Below are 24250 nucleotides of genomic sequence, written 5' to 3'. Positions count from 1 at the left end.
ACCCCGTTCACTTCTGTATAAAAGAATACTGTGTAAGTAAATGGGGTCCACGAACAGTTTGGTTACAAACACTCCTCAAAACACCTTCCTTTGTGTTAATCAGAAGAAAGAAGAACATGAGAGTGAGTAAATGATGACAAAAGTTTCATTTTTGGGTGAACTTATACCTTTAATAGTGAGAAATGGACCTAAAAAGTGTGAATAATTGATGTACGTATTATTTGAGCCATTTCTTTGTATCATTTACTAAATAAATAGGATTTAGAAAGAAATTAGTAATAAGTCATTAAATACTTTTTGGAGAGAGTAATTTGTACAGTAATCTAAATACATGATTGAAGATGTCATTAGTAACTAGTTTATTAACTAGTAATTAATTACATTTATTGAGTAACTTACCCAAAACTGCTCATATCCAACCCGGAGAGTCTTTTCCGTTGACACTGACATAGGTTGGATTCTGTGTTTTTGCGTTAGAAAGTCACTTTAAGTATTGGTATATACATTTTTAATGATTTATTTTTTATATTTTATGATTTTTAACCATTGTCGCCTGGCATTATAGAGTTGGATTTGGGTAAGGATGTCATTTTATGTGAAAATATCACAAAACAGTGACAGTGACACATAAACAGAAATGTGTGACATGTTCACGCAAAAAAGCGTGTCAGTGTCACGGAAAAGACTCGCAAATTTAGGTGACTATAGGTACGTAATTTTTTGATACTGGGTTGTCATATCATAGTTTCACAGCTTTTCAGAATCAGAAAACTACAATGTACACTTAAATATAATCTATTTTACATCGTAAACATTCTACTATTTTTTATTATTTTCCATCACCCAGCACTTAGTTATAGTATGAAAATAATTCAATTAAAATGTCAATTAATTGACTTCCTTACATGTTTTATTTGTTTAGTATCTGCTAAAACACACGAGAAATGTTGATATCATATTAACTATCAGAATCATACAATCCAGGACAGGTTATTAGTTAAAGTTTTTAGATGTTTTTAGTTTTCAAATGGATAAAAGTGACTGAAGGATTGAATTGGACATCTGTATGACTCTTACAAACCTTTACATCTCACCATGAGCTGATATTCACAAACATTAAATCATTCTTGAGCTCAACGGCTTCATAAACCACAAAAATTCAATCATCACCTCAACTAACTATTTCATTATAATTACCCATAAAGCAAACATAAACAACAGGACCAAACATCTCACATAACACACCGACTGAACTCTATTATTTGTTTTTATAGGAAATGACCGAGATGATACTTCTGATCGTAATGTGAAAGATTTTGTTAACACAACTTTTGTCATATTTTTGCTGACTTTTTGAAGATGAATCCTGACATATGTGAGTCAGAGCTGATCTGAGTACTGTATATAACTGTAAGCACTCTTAACAAAACCATTTCTACTTTTTACTGTATATTCAGCAGAGACAAGACCTACAGGCGTCTTACAGCACTGAACAAGACAAAGAGAAGAAGAAGAAGAAGAGTGAAGTTTTAAGCACAGGGACGCCTGCAGAGACGCCTCAATAACCCCAAACTTCAGGAGACATAACGTGAAAAACACAAAGACAGAGAAAGAGAGATAGAAAGAAAGAGCTAAAAAGAGCAAACTAAGAGAACAAAGACAGACATAAAAGTCATTTCTTTTTCCTTGCGCCCGTGGCGTAGCAGATGAAAGCCGATTGGTGGGAGAGCCATGCATCGCCATGGTGATTTTAATAACAGTGATTATGAAGGAAGGGGTCATTGTGAGATTATTATGGGATAAAACGTATTATTATAGAAAGATACAAGAAGGATAAAAAGCCAGGAAATCTCTGTCATCTTCACAAACTTAAAATAAGAGAAAGAAACAGAAAGATGGAAATATAAAGATGAGGAGATTTTTTTATTAATGCAATTATGTTCAAACAAACAAGACAACATACAAGCTGCCTGTCGACACATGCATCAACACACACACACACACACACACACACACACACACACACACACACACACACACACACACACACACACACACACACACACACACACACACACACACACACACACACACACACACACACACACACACACACACACACACACACACAGTTTCATGTAAAAAATATTTGCATTGAGATGTTACTCATCATCATTATGTTTCTCACCGTTTCGATGTGGTCTTTATGATGTCTGACACACGCTGCAAATAGTCGGAGGCTAAAACTACAATCTCCTCTTCCTCTGAGAAATTATCATGAAAGATTCGATCCAGTAAACGCTTCCAGTGGAACTAGAGAGAGAGAGAAAACATCCACATTTATTCATCTCTCCAAATGTACATTCACAACAGCTCTTTATATGAAAGGACAGATATCAGCAAGCCTTTCTATTGTCAATGAGTTTTATAAAGCTTGAGAACGTCCTGAAACAATCACAAAGACTCTTTACGCATGATAATCTGCACTTTAATCCAAAGTGATCTGCAGTGCATTCAGGATATACATTTATCTGTATGTATGTGTGAAGACCTTGCTGTTAATATAAATGTCCTGTAGCAGCTGAACTACAGAAAATATTACAAGACAAAAACATCTTTATCTTCATTCTTTTAATCAAACTACAGTTTTTTTCCAGACGCTAGGACACATTTCTCAATACTTAGGTCACTTTGCAAAACTCTTCACACAGTGAGTACAACACAAGTCTATGTGCGCTAAACTGAGGATGAATTATCATTGCTTTGGCACAAAATGCATTCAATGACTACATCTCTCAAATTTCATAAATTCTTTTCTCACTCAGACACAACAACTTCCAAAACTCTTTATACATACAGGCCAATTTGCAAATGTTTACATACTGTTTTCAAAACTGTGAAACTTATGTTCAAAACAATAACATGATACAAAACTGACAGCAATTTGCTACATTTCTACAGTAATATATTTTAAATCTTAAAATTAAACGCAATATAAAAACAATTGGCCAAATGGAAAAGGACCGAGTAGATTAGCATTACTATTGTATCTGTATCAGTGGCTTGTGTGTTTACAAATTCTTGTATTTTGGAATAAAAATAAATGACATAAAATATTGAAGAATTTTGCATCATGTCTGATTTATTCCAGTAACATATATTGCAGTGAATTAAAAACAGAGATAATGTATAATGTATAATGCTGCATGTTGTTAGTGTTGATAGCTCACAGAAAGTGTGTTTGTCGGCTGTCAACCTTTGCGTTCTGGAAGAATGAGTTGATTTGAAACCTGAATAAAGTGTTTTGGTAGTTGTAGTGCATTTTGAATGTAAAATAAACTGCTTTGCAAAGCTAAAAGTTGGTTAGGAGAACTGTGTGAAGAGTTTTGCAAAAGTGACCTAAGTATTGAGAAATGTGTCCTAGGGTCTGTAAAAAAACCAGTAGACTGAAACATCATGTGTGTACTCACGCTCGGTGACATTTTCTGGAGTTGTTTTAGAGTTATCCGGTTGTACATACTGCTGATGTCTTTTCGTTGGTCATCATAGTCAGACACAGTGATCTTGTGACAACAAGAAACACAGTTATTAAATGAACGTCTGTACAGCTCGACCACACATATGTTGATTAAATTCACATTTACTTAATGACGTAATTTCTCTGACATTTTCTTTAAAGTACAGTTTTTAAAGGTCACCTATTATGCACATTTTACAATATGTAATATAAGTCTCAGGTGTGCACAGAATGTGTCTGCGAAGTTTCAGCTCAAAATACCGCACAGATAATTTGCTATAGCATGTATAAAATGTCTCTATTTGTGCGGGAGCAAAACAGCGCTTTTTTCATGTCTGTACCTTTAAATGCAAATGAGCTACAGCTCCTCACTTCCTTACCTCAGACAGTGAGCACTTTTGGTTAGAAATATATCTAATTACTGTAAATACAGTCTGAGACAATAGTAACACATTAAGAAAAGCTTTTGGGTAAAAGTATCCAGTCTGTCAGTGGCTATATCAGTGTGACATCACAATAACAAGAGATTTAAAACGGCATGTCTAATGAGACTGCTTCGGTTTAATGGGGATTCGGAGATCGTAGGGGTTGTTGTGTTCACACACTGCCAACACACATTTATGTCCAAACACCTTGTAAAGGTGGATTTTGCTAATAGGTGGCCTTTAAAAAATAAGAATATTTGTCCGTGCACTAATTTAAAGTTGATAGATTGACAGAATCAGATTCAAAAGATTCACACAGACAGACATGTGATACATACATTAGCTAGTCTCATCTCCAGGTCCAGGATCTCTCGAGATTTCAGCGTGGCATTGTGAGCTCCCAGCATACTCAACAATCTTTCCATCAACGCCTTATAGGCCGCCAGAATCTGACATCATCGAGAAAAAACATTTTGCTGACATCACAAGGTGTAAAGATCTCATCCTAATCGAATATGTGAGTCACCAATACTAAAAGCTTCGAGTCAATTTAAAAATTAGTAAAACTTGTCTAGCAGGTCATATTTCACTCAGAAAATCAGATTTTATTGATTGCAAAAAAAGCTACTTAAAATAGCCAAATTTCACTAATTCGTTTAGCATAATATGTTTCTATTTATATATCACATGAGTATCAAATCTAAAGTTGTACTTCAGTCCTGTTAGATTTGTATCACTCTAATGCATGTTACTGTAATACAGTAATGTTTCATAGATTGCATTATTAGCTAATGTCTTCTGATAAATGTGTGATGTCATCAGAGCGTGACGGAGACACTGCTGTGACTTCATTAATAAAGGACACAGACTCATCTGTGACATCATCTCCAGCCGTGACACGATCAATTAGACATGTGAGCTCACAGCGGGAGGTGGCTGAGACAGATGGCAGTCAGACAGACAGATGGACAGAAAAGAAAACAAAGACAACAGAGAGTTGGCGTGAGATGTTTCACCTTCACGCTGTCTTCATCCTGACCCAGATATAAAGTTCTCTCAGGCAGCGTCAAGCCTTCCTGATCAATCTAAACACACACATATAAAATATACTTAAACTTGTCAATTGTGTGCGTGTGTGAAGTGCAAAACTATAAAACTTGGTTTTGGAAGAACTCCAACTTTCTCTCACCCGTATGGCGTTACGTGAAGAGTTCTTGTCGTCCACGCTCACAGTGAGAGAGAAGAAGACAGACGTGCTGTACATTCCCTGAGTCTTGTACAGCATCTCATTAAAATCGGGCCTTACAGGGGCGGAGCCAATATCCCACCCCGCCCCTCCTGGAGGAGCTCCAGACAGGTCCCATCCACCACAGTTGTCAATCACCTCAGTCATAGGCCCCGCCCCCAGACGGTCAATTTCCTTTATGTTGATACAAGACCGATAAAATTCTTTCACCTGTCAATCAGAAAAACTATATTTTAAAACATATATGTTAAATAATTATTTAAACACCACTAATAATGCATATTTAAAGTCGCCATGAAATAGAAGTTGCAATTGTGTTATTTTGACCAGTGGTGACGTATATCCGCTTTTGAAATTAATAAAGGTAGGACTGGACTTGAATTTATCCATTGAGATCTGATTGGATCGTTTGAAGTTGTTATGTTGCTAATTGCTAATCGCTGCAATCTTTTCCCAGACCCCGCCCACCTGCCATACCATGTGACCGGAAGTAAAAAGTAAAGAGTTTCGAGTATAGGGGAGAAGATTTGGGTTTTTGATTAAAGATTATGAGAGCACATGAATTTACAGATAGCTCACAGATAAGTCATTTGTAAAAAATATACAACAATATTCCAAAACAAATTAGTGTTTTTCATGTATTTTAAACAGTTAATTTGTAAATAAAATAAAATAAAATAAAATAAAATAAAATAAAATAAAATAAAATAAAATAAAATAAAATAAAATAAAATAAAATAAAATAAAATAAAATAAAATAAAATACATTTAATTGAACTATGAAACAGGATCAATCCTGAAACTATTCACCTTTCTCTCTGCGCTGTTAGGTTCGTTCCTCTGGATCGGCGTCTGTAGGAGGTGCTGTAGTTTCTCTTGGTTTTGTTCTCCGATCGCTGTGATTATTCCATAGTTTAATTTATCCTCCGGTATTCCATGACGTCTGAGCCAGCCACCGCACGCAAAGCTGTAAAAGTCGTAACACGGCTGGACGCTCGGGTCGATGTTACCCTGAACAAACCGTGCCGCCCTGAGCAGCGAGCGTCGTTTCACGCAGTCCTGACGACACTGGGAGTCCTGCGCCTCCAGTGAAAGGAACTTAAGTGCCAGCATGCAGCCGAGAATCACGCACATTCCTGCCGCGAAAACCAGCGCAGACAGCAGGCAGATTTCACGTCGACTCCAGCGAGCCGGGGTCCCGCCCCCTGGACCGGTTCCGCCCACGCATTTATCCCGCCCACTCCGTCCACGGCCGTAGCGGTCCAGCGACCCACCCAGATGCAGGCTCACCCCGTTACTGAGAGTACTGCTGCTGCAACGACTGCTGTACTTGATCTCCTGAAAGTCGTCGTAATGTGCCGTCATGGAGTACGTCTTCTCCATGGCGGCAGGCGTCTGGGCCCTGGATTTATTGGGGAAGGTGTGAAACATGAGGTCACGAGAGTGTATAGAGTGGACCTGGGATCAAAGTGAGGGCATGACCTTTGACCTCTCAACTCTGAGCCTCAAACAGCCGGAGGTCAGCCAGTATTCGGATGCACCTCTGTTTAGCTTGTGACCTGTTTTCAGAGAGATCAATAAGATTCATTAATAAGAGAAGGTGCTGTATTGTACATACAGTCATGGTAAAACATTATGGTGTGTGCACACCTAAAGCAAAGCAAATGTGTGCGCTACTCGGTCTAGATTACTCGTGGTATGTTACTTGTTTTTCTCGTCACTCATGCAAATGAAAACTGTGCTCTCCACTATTTTCTGATATAAATAGATGCATCAAACTGGACATATCAATACGCTCATTATTGCAAATTTCCCACTAGTTTCAGTTGAATTTTTTTTATTTGTGAGGAAAACAAGATTTCCATCAATTGCGTCGCCCAGTGCGATAACATGTCTTTGCATGTACTTGCACTAATAATTTAATTCGCTTTTGGTGTGCACTGACCATTAGACATAATGTGCAATATAGCACAGTCATTAGCGCATTTTAGGTAACTACATAAAATACAAACTCATAAATAGTTTTGTCAGAAAAGCTAATTTAATGCCAGACAATATGTTATAATATTATTATATGTTTGATATTATTGTCCTTTGTTTTATTTTTTAAATAATCTTCACAAGGGTTCCCTCTGAAAAAAAGAAAATCGCAAAAAGGTTATGATACTTTTCTCCATCAAGATAATCTTCAAAACATTTTACAACCTTCACCAACTCAACTTTAACGTAATCACCTCCAAGCTGCCAACATCTCTAGATGAATCTTTTTAAGAAATTGTGCCCATTTTACACTGTTTTTGAGATTTTTCATGCTTGATAACTTTTAAAGTTTCAAAAATGTCTGTAGTCCCGTGTAGCAACTTGTTAGCAACCGCTCTTTTTAAGACATGTAAAAACCATGAGTTTGGTTATTGTTGATGTGCTATGTCATGAAATAAAACGTGAAAATATCTTGAGGTTGTGTTCACCCAGGATCTTTTTTAAAAAGTTTAAACAAAATGCCAAAAAAGGCATTGACTTTGGGACAAGATCCATTTCCAGATTTTGCCTACAAAAATATGTTATCCCTGCAGGTTTCTATAGACGTTTCAGCAGTAACAACATAAACAACCAGCTTCGTGGAACAAACATAACTTCCGGTAAACTCTGCAAAGAATAAATAACATCAAAGTCATTTTAGAGTAGTTTATTTCTGATAACAAGCGTTGCTGTGTAAAATATGTACTATATAATGTATACAATGTTAACTACAAACCGCCTGCAATACCTCCCTTCATATAGAGTTCATCCATGATCGCCGTCTCCCCTTGTCTTCAGGAAACCAAAACATTTGTTATGTTCAAGGTATTTGTTCGAGAGTTCAGTTTAGACACTAGTCAAGACCATTAAACAAACAGAGACCAAGTATAGCTCCAACCAGACGTGTAATCGTGACAACGCATGTGTGTCCGATGAAACGTCTATAGAGAACTACAGTGATGATGTATTTTTGTAGGCCAACCCTGAAAGTTAGTGGGACACTGGTTTCCTTGAAAAAAGCCCATTCCTTTCCCCATAGACTTTTGGATTGTTGCAAAAAAATAAGCTCTGTGTTTAACAAACGTTTAGGACATCTACACGTTTTTTTTCCCGACAAGTTAGTCTTTGCAGATGTTTTTGTCAAAATTTGGATTTCTATATTTCTTGGTGGCCGGCGAGTTCTCTTAAAGGGGACAGAGAATGAAAAACCATTTTTACCTTGTCTTTGTTGAATAATGGTAGTATACCCACATTCACAAACATACAAAAAGTGCTAAACATGCTAAACATCTCAGTCTCACAGAAATTCCTCTTTTAAAAATGTCAGCCAGAAAACGGCCCAATCCGAAAAACTGATGCTTATGGCATCACAGGCATCTAACTGCCCCTCCACTTTAAAATAATTGGCTACATTTTTTAAGTGGCAGTAAAGTCAGCCAGTCAGTAATGAGATTGCAAGTTAAGCCAGTAGGGGGAGCCAAATAGGTGCAAAACCACTTGTTTAAAATCCCCCACCCTAATAGAGCTATCTTAGAGTGTCAGGAAATGTCAAGAAAGTTCAGGAATCAGAGTCTCAAATGCGGGATCAAAAAGTTTATTAAATGAAAATAACACTGATACTGTAGGGATACGCTTGAAGACGAAGCACCCGACTAATTTCAGATAGACAGAAAATATAAATCCACACTAGTCCACAATCCACAGGGGAAAGAGTCTCTCACACTGCACCGCCGAAGAAGTCCAATAGTGACGAGGAGGTCCACCCACTTCCGATGACGTCACACTATAGGAAGCCGAAGACAGCTGGTATACGCTTGAAGACGAAGCAACCAACTGCGCGAAAACTCAGGAAACTAGACAGTAATCCACTGACAAAACACACAGGATCGAGAATCCTGGACAGAGACAAGAGTCCGGATGTCGGCGATTGAACCTGGGGCGAGAGCAGAGATGGTGAGATAAATTACAGCGGACGGATCTACCTGGACAGGGAGCGAGACAGTAACCAACCGAGAACAATGAGCGCGTGACAAAGGACAAAACGCAAGACTATAAAAAGACCAAAAGGAATAGGACACGTCTGGGAAACAATCAGAGAAACGAATGGGAGGAGCGAGTGCACACGTGAGGAACCAACACCAAAGGTAAACAAACAGACACACATACACTGCCGATCACCCAGGTGCCATGACATAGAGAGGTTTTTAGGAAGCTTCTAAGGCATTACAGACCCAAACAAAAACATTTTTGTCTACATGTCACATCACAGAACAAGGATAAATACTCCGTTCAATCATTCTATGTCACCTTTAAGAGGGGCAGGAATTCAAAATATGTGTGCCTATGTGCATCATGTCTGAATACTTGCCTGCTGCACACGTGTTGAAATGGTTTATGATAAGGGACGCTCACGTTCACAAAATACAAGACACTCACTTTAAACTAAACTTTGATTAAACATGAGATTTATCCAGTATCTGGAACAGGTGAGTGTCTTTTTTATCATAAACCCTGTTGAAGCGTCTGCAGCAGGCTTGTATTTTGACATGACGAGCCACACACATAAAGACATGTTTCGATGAGCTTCGCATTTGTGCATCCTCGTAAAAGAAGTCACCGGTCGCCAGTTTTTTGTACACTTCAAAATTCATTAAAAAAGTGTCCGAAACTTTTGTTAAACACAGAGCTTATTATTTGCAATAATCCAAAAGTCTATAGGAAAAATGTTTTGGGCTTTTTAACGAGGGAACCAGTGTCCTGTTAACTTCTGAGTTGGCATCACTGCAGCACTCTATATCATGTGTTTAGTAGGACTGCTACAATGTAATAACCAATCAGCATCCACCACTACAACATTGTATTAACCAATCAGCATTCAGGAGATCTGTCTGTTTTATAAATCTGATTAAAAGAAGCGAATCAATCTGTCTTTTATCACAAGCTCTTGATTCTTGTTTTTTATTCGGTTTCTAAAGCCCTTTCCTAAAGTTGTTTAGATTGATTTCAGACACTCGAGCATCAGAGAAACACTGCCCAATGACTCAAGGGCCTCGATCGATCAGAGAGAGAGAAAGAGAGAGAGAGACACACAGAAAGACACTGAGAGACAGAGAGAGACTCCAGGGAGCAGCGATTGATGGATGTAGAAGTAGAAGAGTTGATGTGACTTGAGTGGGTAAAGAGAACGAGACTTAGCCACATTCAAACAGGTCTTTACCCACAAACAAAAACACACAGAGACTCGCTGCCCATCAACCTCACACTGGTAAGTGCGTCAATCCAGTCAGACAAAGCTCACCTCCTGTAGAGAGTAAAACCTGCTACCGGCTAATGGACCACAACACACACACAACCTGATCCCACCTCCCATCTCTTTTACATGCACTTTGCCATAAAACACTCTCCAAAAGTACATGAACACAAACGTCTAGCAATGCGAGCTCAATTTCACACATCATTGTGTTCGGAAATGTGTCGGTTGCGACAGCAGAGCCTGAATCACATCAACAGCTGACTAATCGCCTACTGACACCAGACATGTCTGCATTTGATTTAATTGCTGGTTTATGTACGTATACGTCGGGTGAAGGCTGGCCATGTTTTTAGAAGGACATGTCAAGTTATTTCAACACCTGAAGATGCTTCTCCAGAACCCTGCTATTAGCCGTCTGTGTGTATGCATCTAAAAGCTGACACAATAATATCATTCGAATGAAAATTTGCTTTAGCTCAATAAATGCCAAGAACGTTTTCTCAAGCTTTCACTAAACCCCCTCGCGTGCACCCAAAACAAAGTTTTTAAAACAACACAAGCACATGTTGCATGTTCTATACAACCTGATCTCATGAATTTCCATGTTATAGTCACGGAATATTTGCTCATTTATCCGTGTCATTGTCACGGATCTCCACATTTGTCCGTGTCCGTACCACAGACTTTCTTTTCCATGTCAGTTTCACGTATTGTTTACTCAATTGTTTTTGTATTTTCTTACCATTTTCACGTGGGTTTGGAGTCAGAACGACTTTCTGTAACAAAAAATGAGATTCTAACCCAAACCCAACTCTAACTCTAATGTCAGGCAACAACTGTTTAAAAATTCAATTTTTTTTTTATAAACCAATAGTTAAAGCGACATCCTAACCCAAACCACCTTTGTGAGATCATGTTGGTTCTGTAAGGGGGCAAGCATTAGTCTAATGCTGCATACACACCAAACACGAAGTATTGCGTTTCTCGCTCTAGATTACTTGTGGGATTTAACTTTGTGTGATGCAAATTTTTCGCTTGAGTTGAAATTTTTTGTGCCTTTGAGGCAATTAGCTCTAGCCTGGGTGCCAGCCAATATTAGCCCCGCCCACAAGATTTTGAAAACGGGAAGATCGGTCTGGGGTTTCTGCGTTGAGGAGCTACTATGCTAGGACAAATGCTGGTCGAACCAATCAAATTGTCAGGGCGGGCTTTATACGATGATGGACAGATAATCAACAGTAACGTAATGAACCACGTCACCAAAGAGCGCGTGTGTTGAATGGCTGCCGCTGTAGAGTTCATTTGTGTGGATTCTGACATTGAGTCTGTTCTAAAAGATATCGACAGAGCATTGATTTAAAAGAAGAACAGAGAAACGCGAGCAAAGCATTTGTTGATGTTTTTGCCGTCCTTCCTATTTGGCAAAAGTTGGTCGCAACTGAAATGACTAACGTTATCACGGCGATGCGACTCAGCGTGCACGACGAGATGGATATAATTAGCGGTCGTTGTCAGCTTCTTTTTGGAAGCCTGGAATCGTGGTGTCTAAATAAGTGGAGGGACATGCTAGGCTCCAATATTTTCAAGCCAACGTAATGGGTAGCTATCGTCGTGGATGAAGTTCACCTAACGTACAAATGGTAAGAGTTAGTCATACTCCATGACTTAGTAAATACTTCATGTTGTGATATAAACGAAATGTTGTAAACATAATAGGTGTTGATGTACATTCGCTAACTCAGTATAATCACAATGTTAGTGTCATTGTAGCGAAATAACTAGCAGTTCGGTCAGGCTGCAGAGACGTAATTTCAACATACGTCACACACTCCGTTGCTCTGATTGGTCGTAGGTCTATCCAATTGAGTGCAGAGGCATTTTTCGGTTGAGACACGCCTCATAATTATAGCTCAATGGAGCGGTATCAGACTCAAATTCTGACTAGAATTGAGTATGGCAACGTCAGGCTAAATTAGCTCATGTTTTCGCACAATTTCGCATTGCCGTGTGCGAGTGTCTATTTGCGTCATTGAATTCGTGTTTGGTGTGTACGCCCAATAAAACATATTTTGTGGTCAGTTTTCGCATTTAGGTCAAATAATGTCATGGCAAAGAGATGAAGTTAGTTAAACTTATATTTATCTGAATAACACATCTAATGCTGCATTTACACCAACCGCGTGCGATAGAGGCGTTTTTTACCTTTAAATAATGTCTCTAAAATTATTTCAGTGAACTTTTAACTGGACAAATTGTACTGTTGCTGCAACCTGAACAACCTCCTAGCTGCTACAAGCACACTCTGAAAGTGGTGGTGGAGGGTAGAGCCCACAGCCCGCCCCTCACCCTGCCTGCAGAAGAGTGTCTGATACCAGGCACTGTTGCGCTTTTCAACCACATGGGGGAGCTGTAAGTCATTTTTACATGGAAACTACATAGTGTTGCTTTAAGTCAATGTGAAGGAGGTCTGGAGGTCCCGCGGCGTGGATGAGGCGCTTGGCGCGGAAGACGCGTTTCCGCCTCATTCGCGCATCTAGCTCGCACGAAAGGCACGAATTGAAAGTTGTGCGTGGTATGCGCGAATGGTGCTTTTTGAGCATTTTGTGTTTGACGCGAATTGCCGACTGACGCCCGAACTTTGGCGGAATTTCACGCCGCTTTAACCAATCAGGAGCCTGCTTGCTGCTGTGGCAGCAGCCCCACCCGGAGTCACTCATTCGACCTGGAGGAACGCTTGATATTGTCCAAGGCAGTCACCCGGAGCTATACGACACAAGTTGTTATTTCTATAGAGACAGGAATAAAAAGGACCTTACTTGGAAGAGTGTCAGTGAGGACATCGGGCAACCTGGTAAGCTGTAATACACACTTCACTTTTGAGTGACGTGACGTTTATCGACCCACACCGTTTATTTTCCCCCTATAGTAAGGTGACTAAATACAAACCGGTAACTCTCAATAAATGCACAATCTACATCAGTCATCTTGCAAACAGACAACCACATAGCACTTGCCCCTCCCACAAGAAGCGGATTTTGCCTGACGCGCGTCAAATGCTTGCTTTTTCCGCGCGTCTACTCCGCTCTACATGTGTGAATGCATTCAAGCTGTTCAAGCAGCAAACCAGGCGCGGTAGACGCGATTTTGACGCCTGAAACGCGGTTGGTGTAAATGCATCATAAGGCAGAGACTTTAGAAGACATTATAAGCAATTGCAGACGTGACTCAACATTCTTGTGATTTTTCTACAAGACACCTCAATATTCAAAGTAGAATCAGTGTTCAATCAGTATGCAATCTTTATATGCATGCGCAGTTCAGTCCTGCCTGCGCAGACGGTAAGAATGCGTTGCATACACACTGCCTTACAAGCTGCAGCCGGACACAACCACAAATGAAAAAGTGTTGCGTGACTATTTATTTTAAATCTTTCTTCTAGTTTGTGTGTGTGTGTTAGTGTGTGTGACTTTAAGGCAATTTGTGAAAATTGATCCTGGATCCGTCCGGAGGGAAAGTTGATGGGTTTACCAGCCGACCTCACCGCACATTTCACAATCCCACACCGTCTGTGTGTGTTTAAGGAGAGACAAACGTGAGAGAAATGTGTTGATGGAAAAAATGTGTGTGTGCGTGTGTGTGTGAATAAAGACAAAAGGAATTGACAGAGCATTTGCATTCATTAAATTTTGTTATTGTGTATGCGTATCTACATTTCTGAGTTAATTCACCCTGCCACCTCTCATCTGTTTCACTGGACACACCTGATATCTGTGGAGGTGTTTCTCTGGAAAATGTCACTTTCTATTCAAACCATCATTCATCATACATCTCGCTCTTTTCCTGTCTTTTAAATGCATTCATACCATTCAACAACACACACACACACAAATGTGTAAGTAGACATTTCCAGACAATAATGTTATTGCACGTTGATGTTGCATTCTGGATCAGAGAAAAAAGACACCAGTAATATCATCATGTCTACTCGAGAGTTTCAGAAGAAATCTCAACACTGTCTCAAACTGTGCTCGTATTTCACAATGTCTGCAATCAATGAGGAATTGAATTTATGTTTTAACAAACTTTTTGAGATCTTAGCTCTAGACTGAGACCTCCTGTATAATAAATTTTAGGAGAAACATCTGAGATAAATGATCTTAGTGTAATAAAATGTCCTGTAGGAACATCCAGAATAATGTACATGCAAAATCTCCCTAAACACTTAGCCCACATACAGAGATGGTGTGTAATGGATGAGATCTCTTAGCATCTGATGAATGACCATTTACACAACATGACAGCACTAATGTGTTAAATACAGATACTCCTGAGGTTCACACTCGCACAGAATGAGAATCAAACTATCTGAAAGGTCTCTGTGTTTTTATTTATGTTTGGGGTTGTGGTAATGCGTTCGGTCAGACGCGACTCTAATAGATTTGCTCTGCTGTGGTCCGACAGAGCCGTTCTGACTCGAGCTTGGGGTTCAGAGTTTTGCCTTATCTCTACTGGCCAGCACGAGTCCGGTTCTCTCTCACGGGTCCAGAGTCAATGAGTTCCCCATAAGCTCTTATACCCAACAAACACACAAGCTTGTATACACTCCCTTTGGGGACTTTAGGTTTGCATTCTTGTACAGTATTTAATCAAAAACAATTATGATGGCTGACCCTATAACCTTACACACACACACACACACACACACACACAGAGTCGTATGGCGTTCAGTGGCGCCAGGAGCGGGGACAGTAACTTAATTATACAGAAAGCTTTTGCTCCACTGGTGAATGGCTAAACTGCCCCCCGTCAAATAAATTAATAAAACACACACACACACACACACACACACACACACATGCAAAAACACACACACAATTGTGTGCTCATAAACTGCACAAAACAATAAACCTGTTTTCTAACAATCACACAGATACATCTGTCAGACACATAGATAATGAGACTACTAGTACACTATATATACTATAGTAATAACACCAGCATAACTGGATAACTGGATAACCTAACCCCCAACCAAGTAAAACCACATCAATACCACCACATATGAATATGCTAATCATTCAGTATATGATCTATACATTAAAATACACAGTATTACCATCTGACACAATCACAGCACACTCTACAATATAACATGAGAGCTGTTTCTTAATGTAATTTACTGTAAATACTCCAGTTAGGTCATAATAAATATATTTATGACTTAAATTAAATCAGTTCTTTCAGAGGATGTTAAGGTGACCGACAGTGCATTAGATCAAATACCAGCATTCATCTTTTGACCATTTAAACACAAACACACACAGACACACAAACACAGATATACACACACCATTCACAATTTAACTTCTGAGACATAAACTTGGAAAAGCAACAAACACTGCAACAAGTTCACGTTAGGGTTATAACTGACAGTAATTATAAACATTAAATTGAGTGTAGTATATATAAACATACTAACCCCTCTGACTAACCATAGTAACACCGCTGTATTTTTTTTATAAAACTGTATAACTACATTAAAATGACGCTTCAGCAGTATTTGGTCTGTATATGTCCAGCGCGCGCACCGGTGAGATTCTGCTGAGGTCTCTCCGTGATCTCTCACTGCTGCTAAGGAGAAATAGTAAGAGAGGGATTTGTTAAGATTCACTCACCTGGAGAAGAGAGAGAGACTGTGTGTGTGGAGAGAGCGACGGTGCGAGGAGCAAAGTCCCGGAGACGCGACAGAATCACGGAGCCACAGCAGAGAGAGAGAGAGAGATAAACGAGAGAGAGAGTGACAGTGTGTGTGTGTGTGTGTGTGTGTGTGTGTGTGTGTGTGAGAGAGAGAGAGAGAGAGAGAGAGGGAGAGTGACAGAGAGAGTTAGTAATAGTGAGAGAGGGAGGGAGGGAGAGAGAGACAGACAGTGTGTGTGTGTGTGTGAAAGGAGAGCGCGCAGGGTCTGTGCCGCGCACTGGCGGTTTGGATATGCTGAGCGCGCGGTGTACGCGTGTGAGTTTACAGATTAGGGGTCAGATTTACTAAACGAGGCAAATTAGTGTGAGAGCGCAATTCCAAAAAAGCGGAGATGGGAGTTGTAATATCTGAGGGTTATTTGCTAAAAAGGCACAAATTAAATAAAACTGGCGCGACAGCTGATTTCCATAAAGACAAATAGAGTTCAAATGAGTTCAGGGTCGCAAATAATGAGAGCTGATGAGGTGCTGGTGATCTACTAACACCTGATGTGCTTGAGTTCAGCACCATGGACATCGCATATAACCAAGCCATAGTGCACTGAAGAGACCTGGAGGACAAAAGGTGAAGGTTTACAAGAAGTTTTAAAACACTTATTGTGACTTAGTGACTCCTCTTTTATTTCATGCAACAAATAAAAAATAACATGACTTAGCAAACAATATTTTTAAATAAGTTTCTCCATTCCAAATAAACTGTTACACTGAAAAAAATGATTCATTGATTTTATCAATTTTTTAAGGTAAGTGGTTGCAATCAATTTATTTAACTACATTTAAACAAAAAAGATTAGTAAAGTAAAATAAAATTTAAAACTTTTGTTTAAATGTTGCTTAAATAAATTGATTGCAACCACTTACCTTAAAAAAATTGATTAAATTCAATGAATCATTTTTTTTTCAGTGTACATGTTAAATATCCTTTACCTTGTACCACACGCTCTCTAATCTTAAATTAGTAAGCTTTTTTGGCATTAAAGCAACACTATGTAGTTTTTTTACCTTTAAATAATGTCTCTAAAATTATTTCAGTGATAGAACAACTCTTAACTAGATGAATTGTACTGTTGCTGCAACCTGAGCAGCCTCCTAGCTGCTACAAGCACACTCTAATAGTGACGGTGGAGGGTAGGACACACAGCCCCGCCCCTCCCCCTGCCTGCAGAAGAGTGTCTGATACCAGCCACTGTTGCGCTTTTCAACCACATGGGGGTGCTGTAAGTCATTTTTACATGAAAACTACATAGTGTTGCTTTAAATGATGGCGCAAATACCAGTCATATCACGAGTGCAAACATTGGTGAATCATGTTGCGTGAATCATTTAAATAATCTCCTCCCATAAATTTCGCATCTGAAAGGGAAACTCCTAGAAATGCATATGCAATAAGGTCAGTCCAAAAATAACTTTTTCAGCACTAATGAGCCACTGAACGTCTTTAGTAAATCACGACAGTCATCTTTTGCTACACAGTCTCACAAAATTATGTACCTATAGTCACGTAATTTTTTTATTCTTTTCGTGATACTATCACGAATTTCCGCGTTTTTCATGATCGTATCACAAATTTCTGTTTATGTGTCATTGTCACGGATTGGTTACTCAACTGCCTTTTCCTATTTTCAAACCATTTTCGCTTTGTTTTAGGGTTAGATTTGGTGTTTGCGTTAGGATGTCACTTTAAGTATTGGTTTATATATTCAGATTTTTTTTTATTTTCTAAACTTTAAACCATTGTCAACTGGCATTAGGTTTAGAGTTGGGTTTGGGTAAGGATGTCATTTTATGTAAATCTAACCCTAAACCAAAGCGACAATGGTAAGAAAATAGGACAAAACAGTTGAGTAACCAATACTTGACAATGACACATAAACAGGAATTTGTGATACGATCACAATAAAACAAGGAAATTCATGACAATGTCACGAAAAAAATCAAACAATTACTTGACGGCTGTTATTTAACACCAAAATGCTGGCGGAAATCTGGCCCTTGGTTATATTTCTAACAAAAAATATTGTATTTAAAAACATGATATAATCTGTGACAAATTAACCAGATTTAAAGTCATCTGATCCCTTTAGAAGCAGATTTTTTGGTCAAAAGTTTGGTTTTATGTAATAATATCAGCAGGTGAAGTCACGTGATCATGTGATTACAGCAATGCTCTAGCACTCATCACAAGTCGCTACATAACCTCTCGACTTTACTTTTTATTCTTGTGTGCACACGTTTGTCATTGTCTCATCTTCGGCCTCCCCAAAGACTGAAACTTCCCAGCAAGCAAAAACTGAGACATTGAAATAATGGAGACTGTAGACCCAATAAAATTCGGCTATGAGTAACCCACTACCCTCAATAACCTTAAATTTGGTTACATGCCATTTTTGTCAAAATACCTTGGAGATGTACGATATTCCATCATGTAAGCTTCAATTTCTTTAACATGTTCTAAACGATTGTCTATTCTTGAGCTATAGTTAGATGTCTATAGACTTACACTGGCAGCCCAAATTTTGCCTTGTTTTAGCCAAAATTACTTTCTGGGTTCTGGTCTTGGCACCTTTACAGAGTGCACGCGGCATGAAGTAAATATTAAAAATGCCAACTCATCATGTTCAATGACCGAAGTGCCACGAAATCACACAATGTCATGGAAAAACAGTCTATTCCCGACTGAAAAAAATCCATTTTATTTACCAGTATTAGCTGGTAGCTGGTTTTAGCTGGTTTAAGGTGCCAGTGGCTGGTTAAGCTGGATCTCACAGCCTAGCAGGACCCATCTTAAAATTTGACAAAAAACAGCTAAACCAGCTTAAACCAAACTGTGATACCAGCTTATGCTGGTTTAAGATTTTTTTTCAGTAGGGGTGTGAGTTCAATTAATTAAATATTATAAAATAAATGATTAAATATTACGGGGCAATTTCTCAGACAGGGTTTAGATGAATCCTTGACTATGCCTTAGTTATACAAGGACATTTAAGTAGTTTTTACAAATAAACCTTACAAAAAGCATTACTGGTGTACATCTCATGATAAAACAATGGCACTGATATATGTTTTTAAATTAAGACAAATCAAATACGCATTTTAGTCTGGGACTAGGATAAGACCTGTCTGGGAAACCTTCCCATATGTGGTGCATGTTTTATTGGTGCAAAGATAAGTACTTAATCACTGTGAACCAGGGACTACTCATTTAACAATTAGAGGCATATTTTAAAGTGCAAAGTATTGAAAATCAAACAGTGTAAATAAAGTGGTATATAAACAGGCATTTCTGCAACTCTTTAAGTGTGTCCAATAAAAGGTGCGGTCTTTACATCTAAATTAAGCGGTTAGTGATCCTCAGGGGCTCATTTACCGAACAGAGTCACGTTACATCATCCAGAGTTCAGACAGTTTCATTTAACTTACCTCACTAACAACTGACAGATAGTAATACTTGTAATAGTTCATATATAATTTAATTCTAGAGTAATTTAAGAATGTGTGTGTGCGCGCGCACGTGCGTGTGTTTTAATGTTATTATTGGGAGTGGTTGCAGAAGGGACGGTGCACTCGTTGCGATTATCCTGCGCGCCCTGCATGTTAAGGAGCCTCAGGGGCCCAAGAGCACGCGCGGAGGGGTAGACGAGGGCGGACCTCATGTGGCACTTTCCTTTATCTGGATTTAATCATCCCACAAGAGAAACACACAACAAACCCTTAAAAACACACCACAACCATCCAAGCCCTTTAAATAATGTTAAATACTTTCCCTCTTTCATGCCTGCCCGACAAATCTACATTTCTGACAAAAAACTGTCACTGGGTGAACGAGTGGAGTGTGTGTGTGTGTGTGTGTGTGTGTGTGTGTGTGTGTGTGTGTGTGTCGTGCGTGTGTGTTTATAAGTGTGTGTGTGTGTGTTTACTGCAGGGTGTGTATGACATTGACTTGATTTGTAGACACTGCCTGCTTTTTAAACTTCAAAACAGTGATTGTGTTGAAGAGGGTCAGTGTGTGTGTAGTGGATAATAAATAAGGCACAGAGGGCAGCAAGAGAGAGAGAGAGAGAGAGAGAGAGAGAGAGAGAGAGAGAGAGAGATCTGACAGCTGTCTACTGTTACTTGTCAAAGGAGGCGTGGTGTTCTATTAAAGAGGCGGTGCTGACAGTCAATTCATTATATATTCTGATGTCATTCATTCTGCCCCTCCCCCTATATAGTATGATATCATTCTATATGGATCTCCAGAGAAGACGCAATGGCCTCTAGATCCATCACACTAAGTATACTCGCTCACTTTGGCTCTGTTCCAAAACCCAGCGAACGGCCTAACTACACTGCATTTAAGGCATCATATTCCCGATTTAAAAGCAGTAACCTTAAAGTGGGGTACCTTGTTTTGGACAAATTCCAATGCAGCAGAATCATGGCGAATGCAATCCCAGAATGCATTGCTTCAGTTTTTCGGAAAACAAATCCATTAATGGAACATAAATTAAATTCAGTACAAAAGGTATTAGTTAATTATTTTCTATAATGTTTTTGTGATTATTAGTATTACGTCATAGTACAGCAGCGTTATGCAAACATCAATGATGCCAGCTTTCTATATGAGCAATAGACAGCAGGACAGCCACTTTGGTTTTTGAAAAGTGTTTCTCTCTTTCTCTTGTTTGAATTCTGGTCAAGTAATAATCACATAACTTTTGGTCCAAATAGTTCTGTCCCTTCTTACAACCCAGGCTTAAGGGAAGCATCGTAAAAGAATCGCTCTGACACCAGAATTGCCAAACAAAAGATATTGATTAAGGGAAGATTGAGGGAAAATGAAATGTGTAGGCTGAGGCTGCTGTGAGATCAGAGAATGAGAGAAAGAAAGAGAGAAAGAGAGAGAGAGAGAGAGAGAGAGAGAGAGAGAGAGAGAGAGAGAGAGAGAGAGAAAGAGAGAGCAGTATGGGATTGTGTACACCAAAGCGTTTGAATGCAAATGAATACGCCAGGCGGACGCCTACTGTACGGACGCCTACTGCACGGACGCCTACTGTACGGACGCCTTTAAGCTGAGCATTTTTTTGCTATGATACTTCTACTTTGTTTATCAGTCGTTGAAAGATGCGCCGGTTGGTTGTTGGGATATTTTTCCCGCCCCTCCTCCATTGCGATTGGACAGCTGAGCGCTTCACCCAAAGTTAAAACATTTTAAACTCTTGTCGCTCAGCTTGAGCGCAAAAAAATGCAGAGTTCTAGCGTTTTTTAAAAGTGCGGCGCTGCCATTGGAAACAATTGAAAACACACGCGGCCACCAGGGTAGATGTCTTGGTGCGCACGCCCCCTTAGTTGGCACATCTGGCCACTGACTGACTGATGCATATAAAACACAAGAACGTTCCTAAAATGGCAAGCAGTGTTTATTTCAGTAATTGTTAAAGTCTGAATTTAACCTTTCATGAATTTAACCATTTATATCTTAGTTGAATGGTCTCTTCATGTCGACATGATTGGTGTTCATTAAAAAATAGTCAAACTTCAAGTGAATTGATGCATATTTCCAGAATAAGTTTTTATAAAGTCTATACCAGAATTAGATAATAACAGATTAATAATAGTTAAAACCATCAAAACTTAAACCACTGTCAGAAAAATGTCACTGGAGCTGTGCCCTTTCAGACAGAAATTTAAATCAAAAGGCTTTGATGTAAAATGAATTAGACACATTAATTCTTTCTGATTAGATCACTAATCAAACATAGAAAATTTGAACTTTGTACAGATTTCTTTATTTCCATTAAATCTCACTGAATACTCTTAAAAACCTTCTCAGATTTATATATTGTTTCTAATCAGCCTTTCACTCAAATATAATTAATAATATAATGTATTAAAAAAGTTTAAAAATTGCGCAATAGAAGCTCTTTTTATTCATGTGATTGTGTTTGTGAATTTTATATTGAATTGATCCAGACACACAGTGTTATTGACATGTCTTTACAGTATGTGTGTGTGTGTGTGTGTGTGTGTGTGTGTGTGTGTGTGTGTGTGTGTGTGTGTGTGTGTGTGTGTGTGTGTGTGTGTGTGTGTGTGTGCGTGCGTGCGTGTGTGTGCTTGTGTCCGTGCGTGCGTGCGTGCGTGTGTATGTGTGTGTTAAATGTATCTCTCCTCCTGTCACTCTCCGCTGTATGAAAATGAATAATTATAAAATGAAACGTTTAAAAGGAAAAGCTGCCTGGCAGGGTGAACATTTATCAGCGCAAACATTAAAGACAAAGCAAGCTAGTCTGTAAATTGGGTTTATATTCATTGTTGCCTAATAAAAAAAATCCCTTTTACTCATATCAGTACAAAAACCAACAAAACATTTAACTTATACTTCTCTAACATTCCTAAAAGATGTGCGCTTTTTAACTAGAAAACTTTTCACTATATTTCTAGAAATAAACTTTTACAAGTATGCAGACGAAAATGGCAATATTAACCAGTGCATTGCAATAAATCCGCGTGTGTTTAGTTTTGCTCATTCATTCACTTTAATTATGAACAAATAATCACAACAAAAGTTAACCACTGTGCTTTACGAATGAAAATCTAGGATACATAAAAGAGAGAAAAAGCATTGAGCAGATAGTAGGACAAAACATAATTAGTTTAGTTAAGATTAGTTAAATGCCTGAGCAAGAATATAAAACTTTACCTTATAGAGGACATTGATCTGAAAAATAAAGGGAGGCTATTCTAAAGCCTTGGTCTGACAATTGCAAAAGCAGTTAATGTGTTGATCAAGTTAAAGGGAGAAATATAACGAAAATAACTCCAAAGCATTTCACTGTGGGTTTGATATATATGCGTTCCATTACCCACTGAGGAATTTCTATCATTTAAACAAGCAAACTAGGTTTCTAGGCCTTTCGTGTCAGTATGCTTAAAAGGCAGATAGATTGTGTAATCTGGAGACAAGTGGAAAAACAATAAATGCCTTCTGAAAATTGAACCTAGCATATATAGCATATATAGTGAAAATAGAGCCGGGGCCAAAATAGAGCCTTGGGGGACACCACAAGTAAGAGGAGCTACAAATATGGCAACTTAAAAGGTTCTGTTAGTAACAAAAAAATTAAAGCAGCTAAGGGCACTTCCTCAGATGCCCACATACTATTCGACACGTGAAAATAGTCAACAGATAACAAAATGAAAAATTTCAAGGACACTTGATAAGTGAAATGAAGCTCTAAATAAAGTGTTAAACAGAGGTCTCTCTTCTGTCTCTGAGTGCACACTTCAGTCCACATGTAATGTCACACAGACTGTTAGGTAAGAGATCAACAGAAGTGAACACTGATGATGTGTAGCGGAGGCAAATGAGTCGTTCATGAGCTTCTGTCTTGTGGATTGCTCATATTTATGAATTGTGAAATCAGATTTGTTGAAGGGAATTCCCTATTAATTAAACAATACACTTCTGGCTGGGGCTTAAAACTATATGCAGAACTAATAACTCAGCAAGAGTGTTTATCTGTTAGCTGTAATGATGTCATAACCAGCCAGCATCTGACCTGTGAAAGAAATTATGTTAATGAGAACAAACAGAGACTAGAGATAAATACATGAGCGCTCTGGTCTTAAATGATAAAAAAAGGAAACTTTTATCATTTATTCATCCAGATCTCATCCCAAATATTTTTCCTTACAAAACTGAATCTAATCCAATGAAAGATTCTTCCAAACATGAAAAGCTACACACAGAACAACTTCTATAAGAGAGAGAGAGAGAAAGAGAGAGAGAGATGAAGGGGCTGTAATGATTGTAGCATAGAAATGAAAAACCACAGTCAACGTCACGCTATTGGCTTTTAATTGATTAAGAAGGTCGTTTGAAGGTCTCTCTCTCTCTCTCTCTCTCTCTCTTTATAAAACTCTCTTGGAGTGGAATTAGAAAAGCAGGCCATTAAAGTCAACCTGCTACACACACAGAGACACACACATACACACACTGTTCCAGCTCATAATTTTTATTCAACACAATTAAAAGCGTTACGGCGGCCGCACTG

At 38.7% G+C, this 24250-nt stretch overlaps 1 protein-coding gene across 1 annotated transcript in view; it reads right to left on the bottom strand.

Moving 5' to 3' along the window:
- Nucleotides 1–16263, bottom strand: part of LOC129438749 (endothelin-converting enzyme-like 1) — a 32657-nt gene extending 16394 nt beyond the window's left edge. The window contains exons 1-7 of the mRNA XM_055197636.2: nucleotides 16136–16263; nucleotides 5999–6747; nucleotides 5132–5398; nucleotides 4959–5027; nucleotides 4281–4391; nucleotides 3471–3563; nucleotides 2189–2313 (exon numbers count right to left, since the gene is read on the bottom strand). Of these exons, the coding sequence (XP_055053611.2) occupies nucleotides 2189–2313; nucleotides 3471–3563; nucleotides 4281–4391; nucleotides 4959–5027; nucleotides 5132–5398; nucleotides 5999–6619 (1286 nt within the window). The 5' untranslated portion in view covers nucleotides 6620–6747; nucleotides 16136–16263. The remainder of the gene's footprint in view (nucleotides 1–2188; nucleotides 2314–3470; nucleotides 3564–4280; nucleotides 4392–4958; nucleotides 5028–5131; nucleotides 5399–5998; nucleotides 6748–16135) is intronic.
- Nucleotides 16264–24250: the final 7987 nt, after the last annotated feature.

The sequence above is a fragment of the Misgurnus anguillicaudatus genome, chromosome 24 (genome assembly GCF_027580225.2).
Source record: "Misgurnus anguillicaudatus chromosome 24, ASM2758022v2, whole genome shotgun sequence".
NCBI classification, from domain to species: Eukaryota; Metazoa; Chordata; class Actinopteri; order Cypriniformes; family Cobitidae; genus Misgurnus; species Misgurnus anguillicaudatus.
The sequence above is the reverse complement of the archived record's forward strand: the minus strand, read 5'-3'. Positions and strand labels throughout refer to the sequence as shown.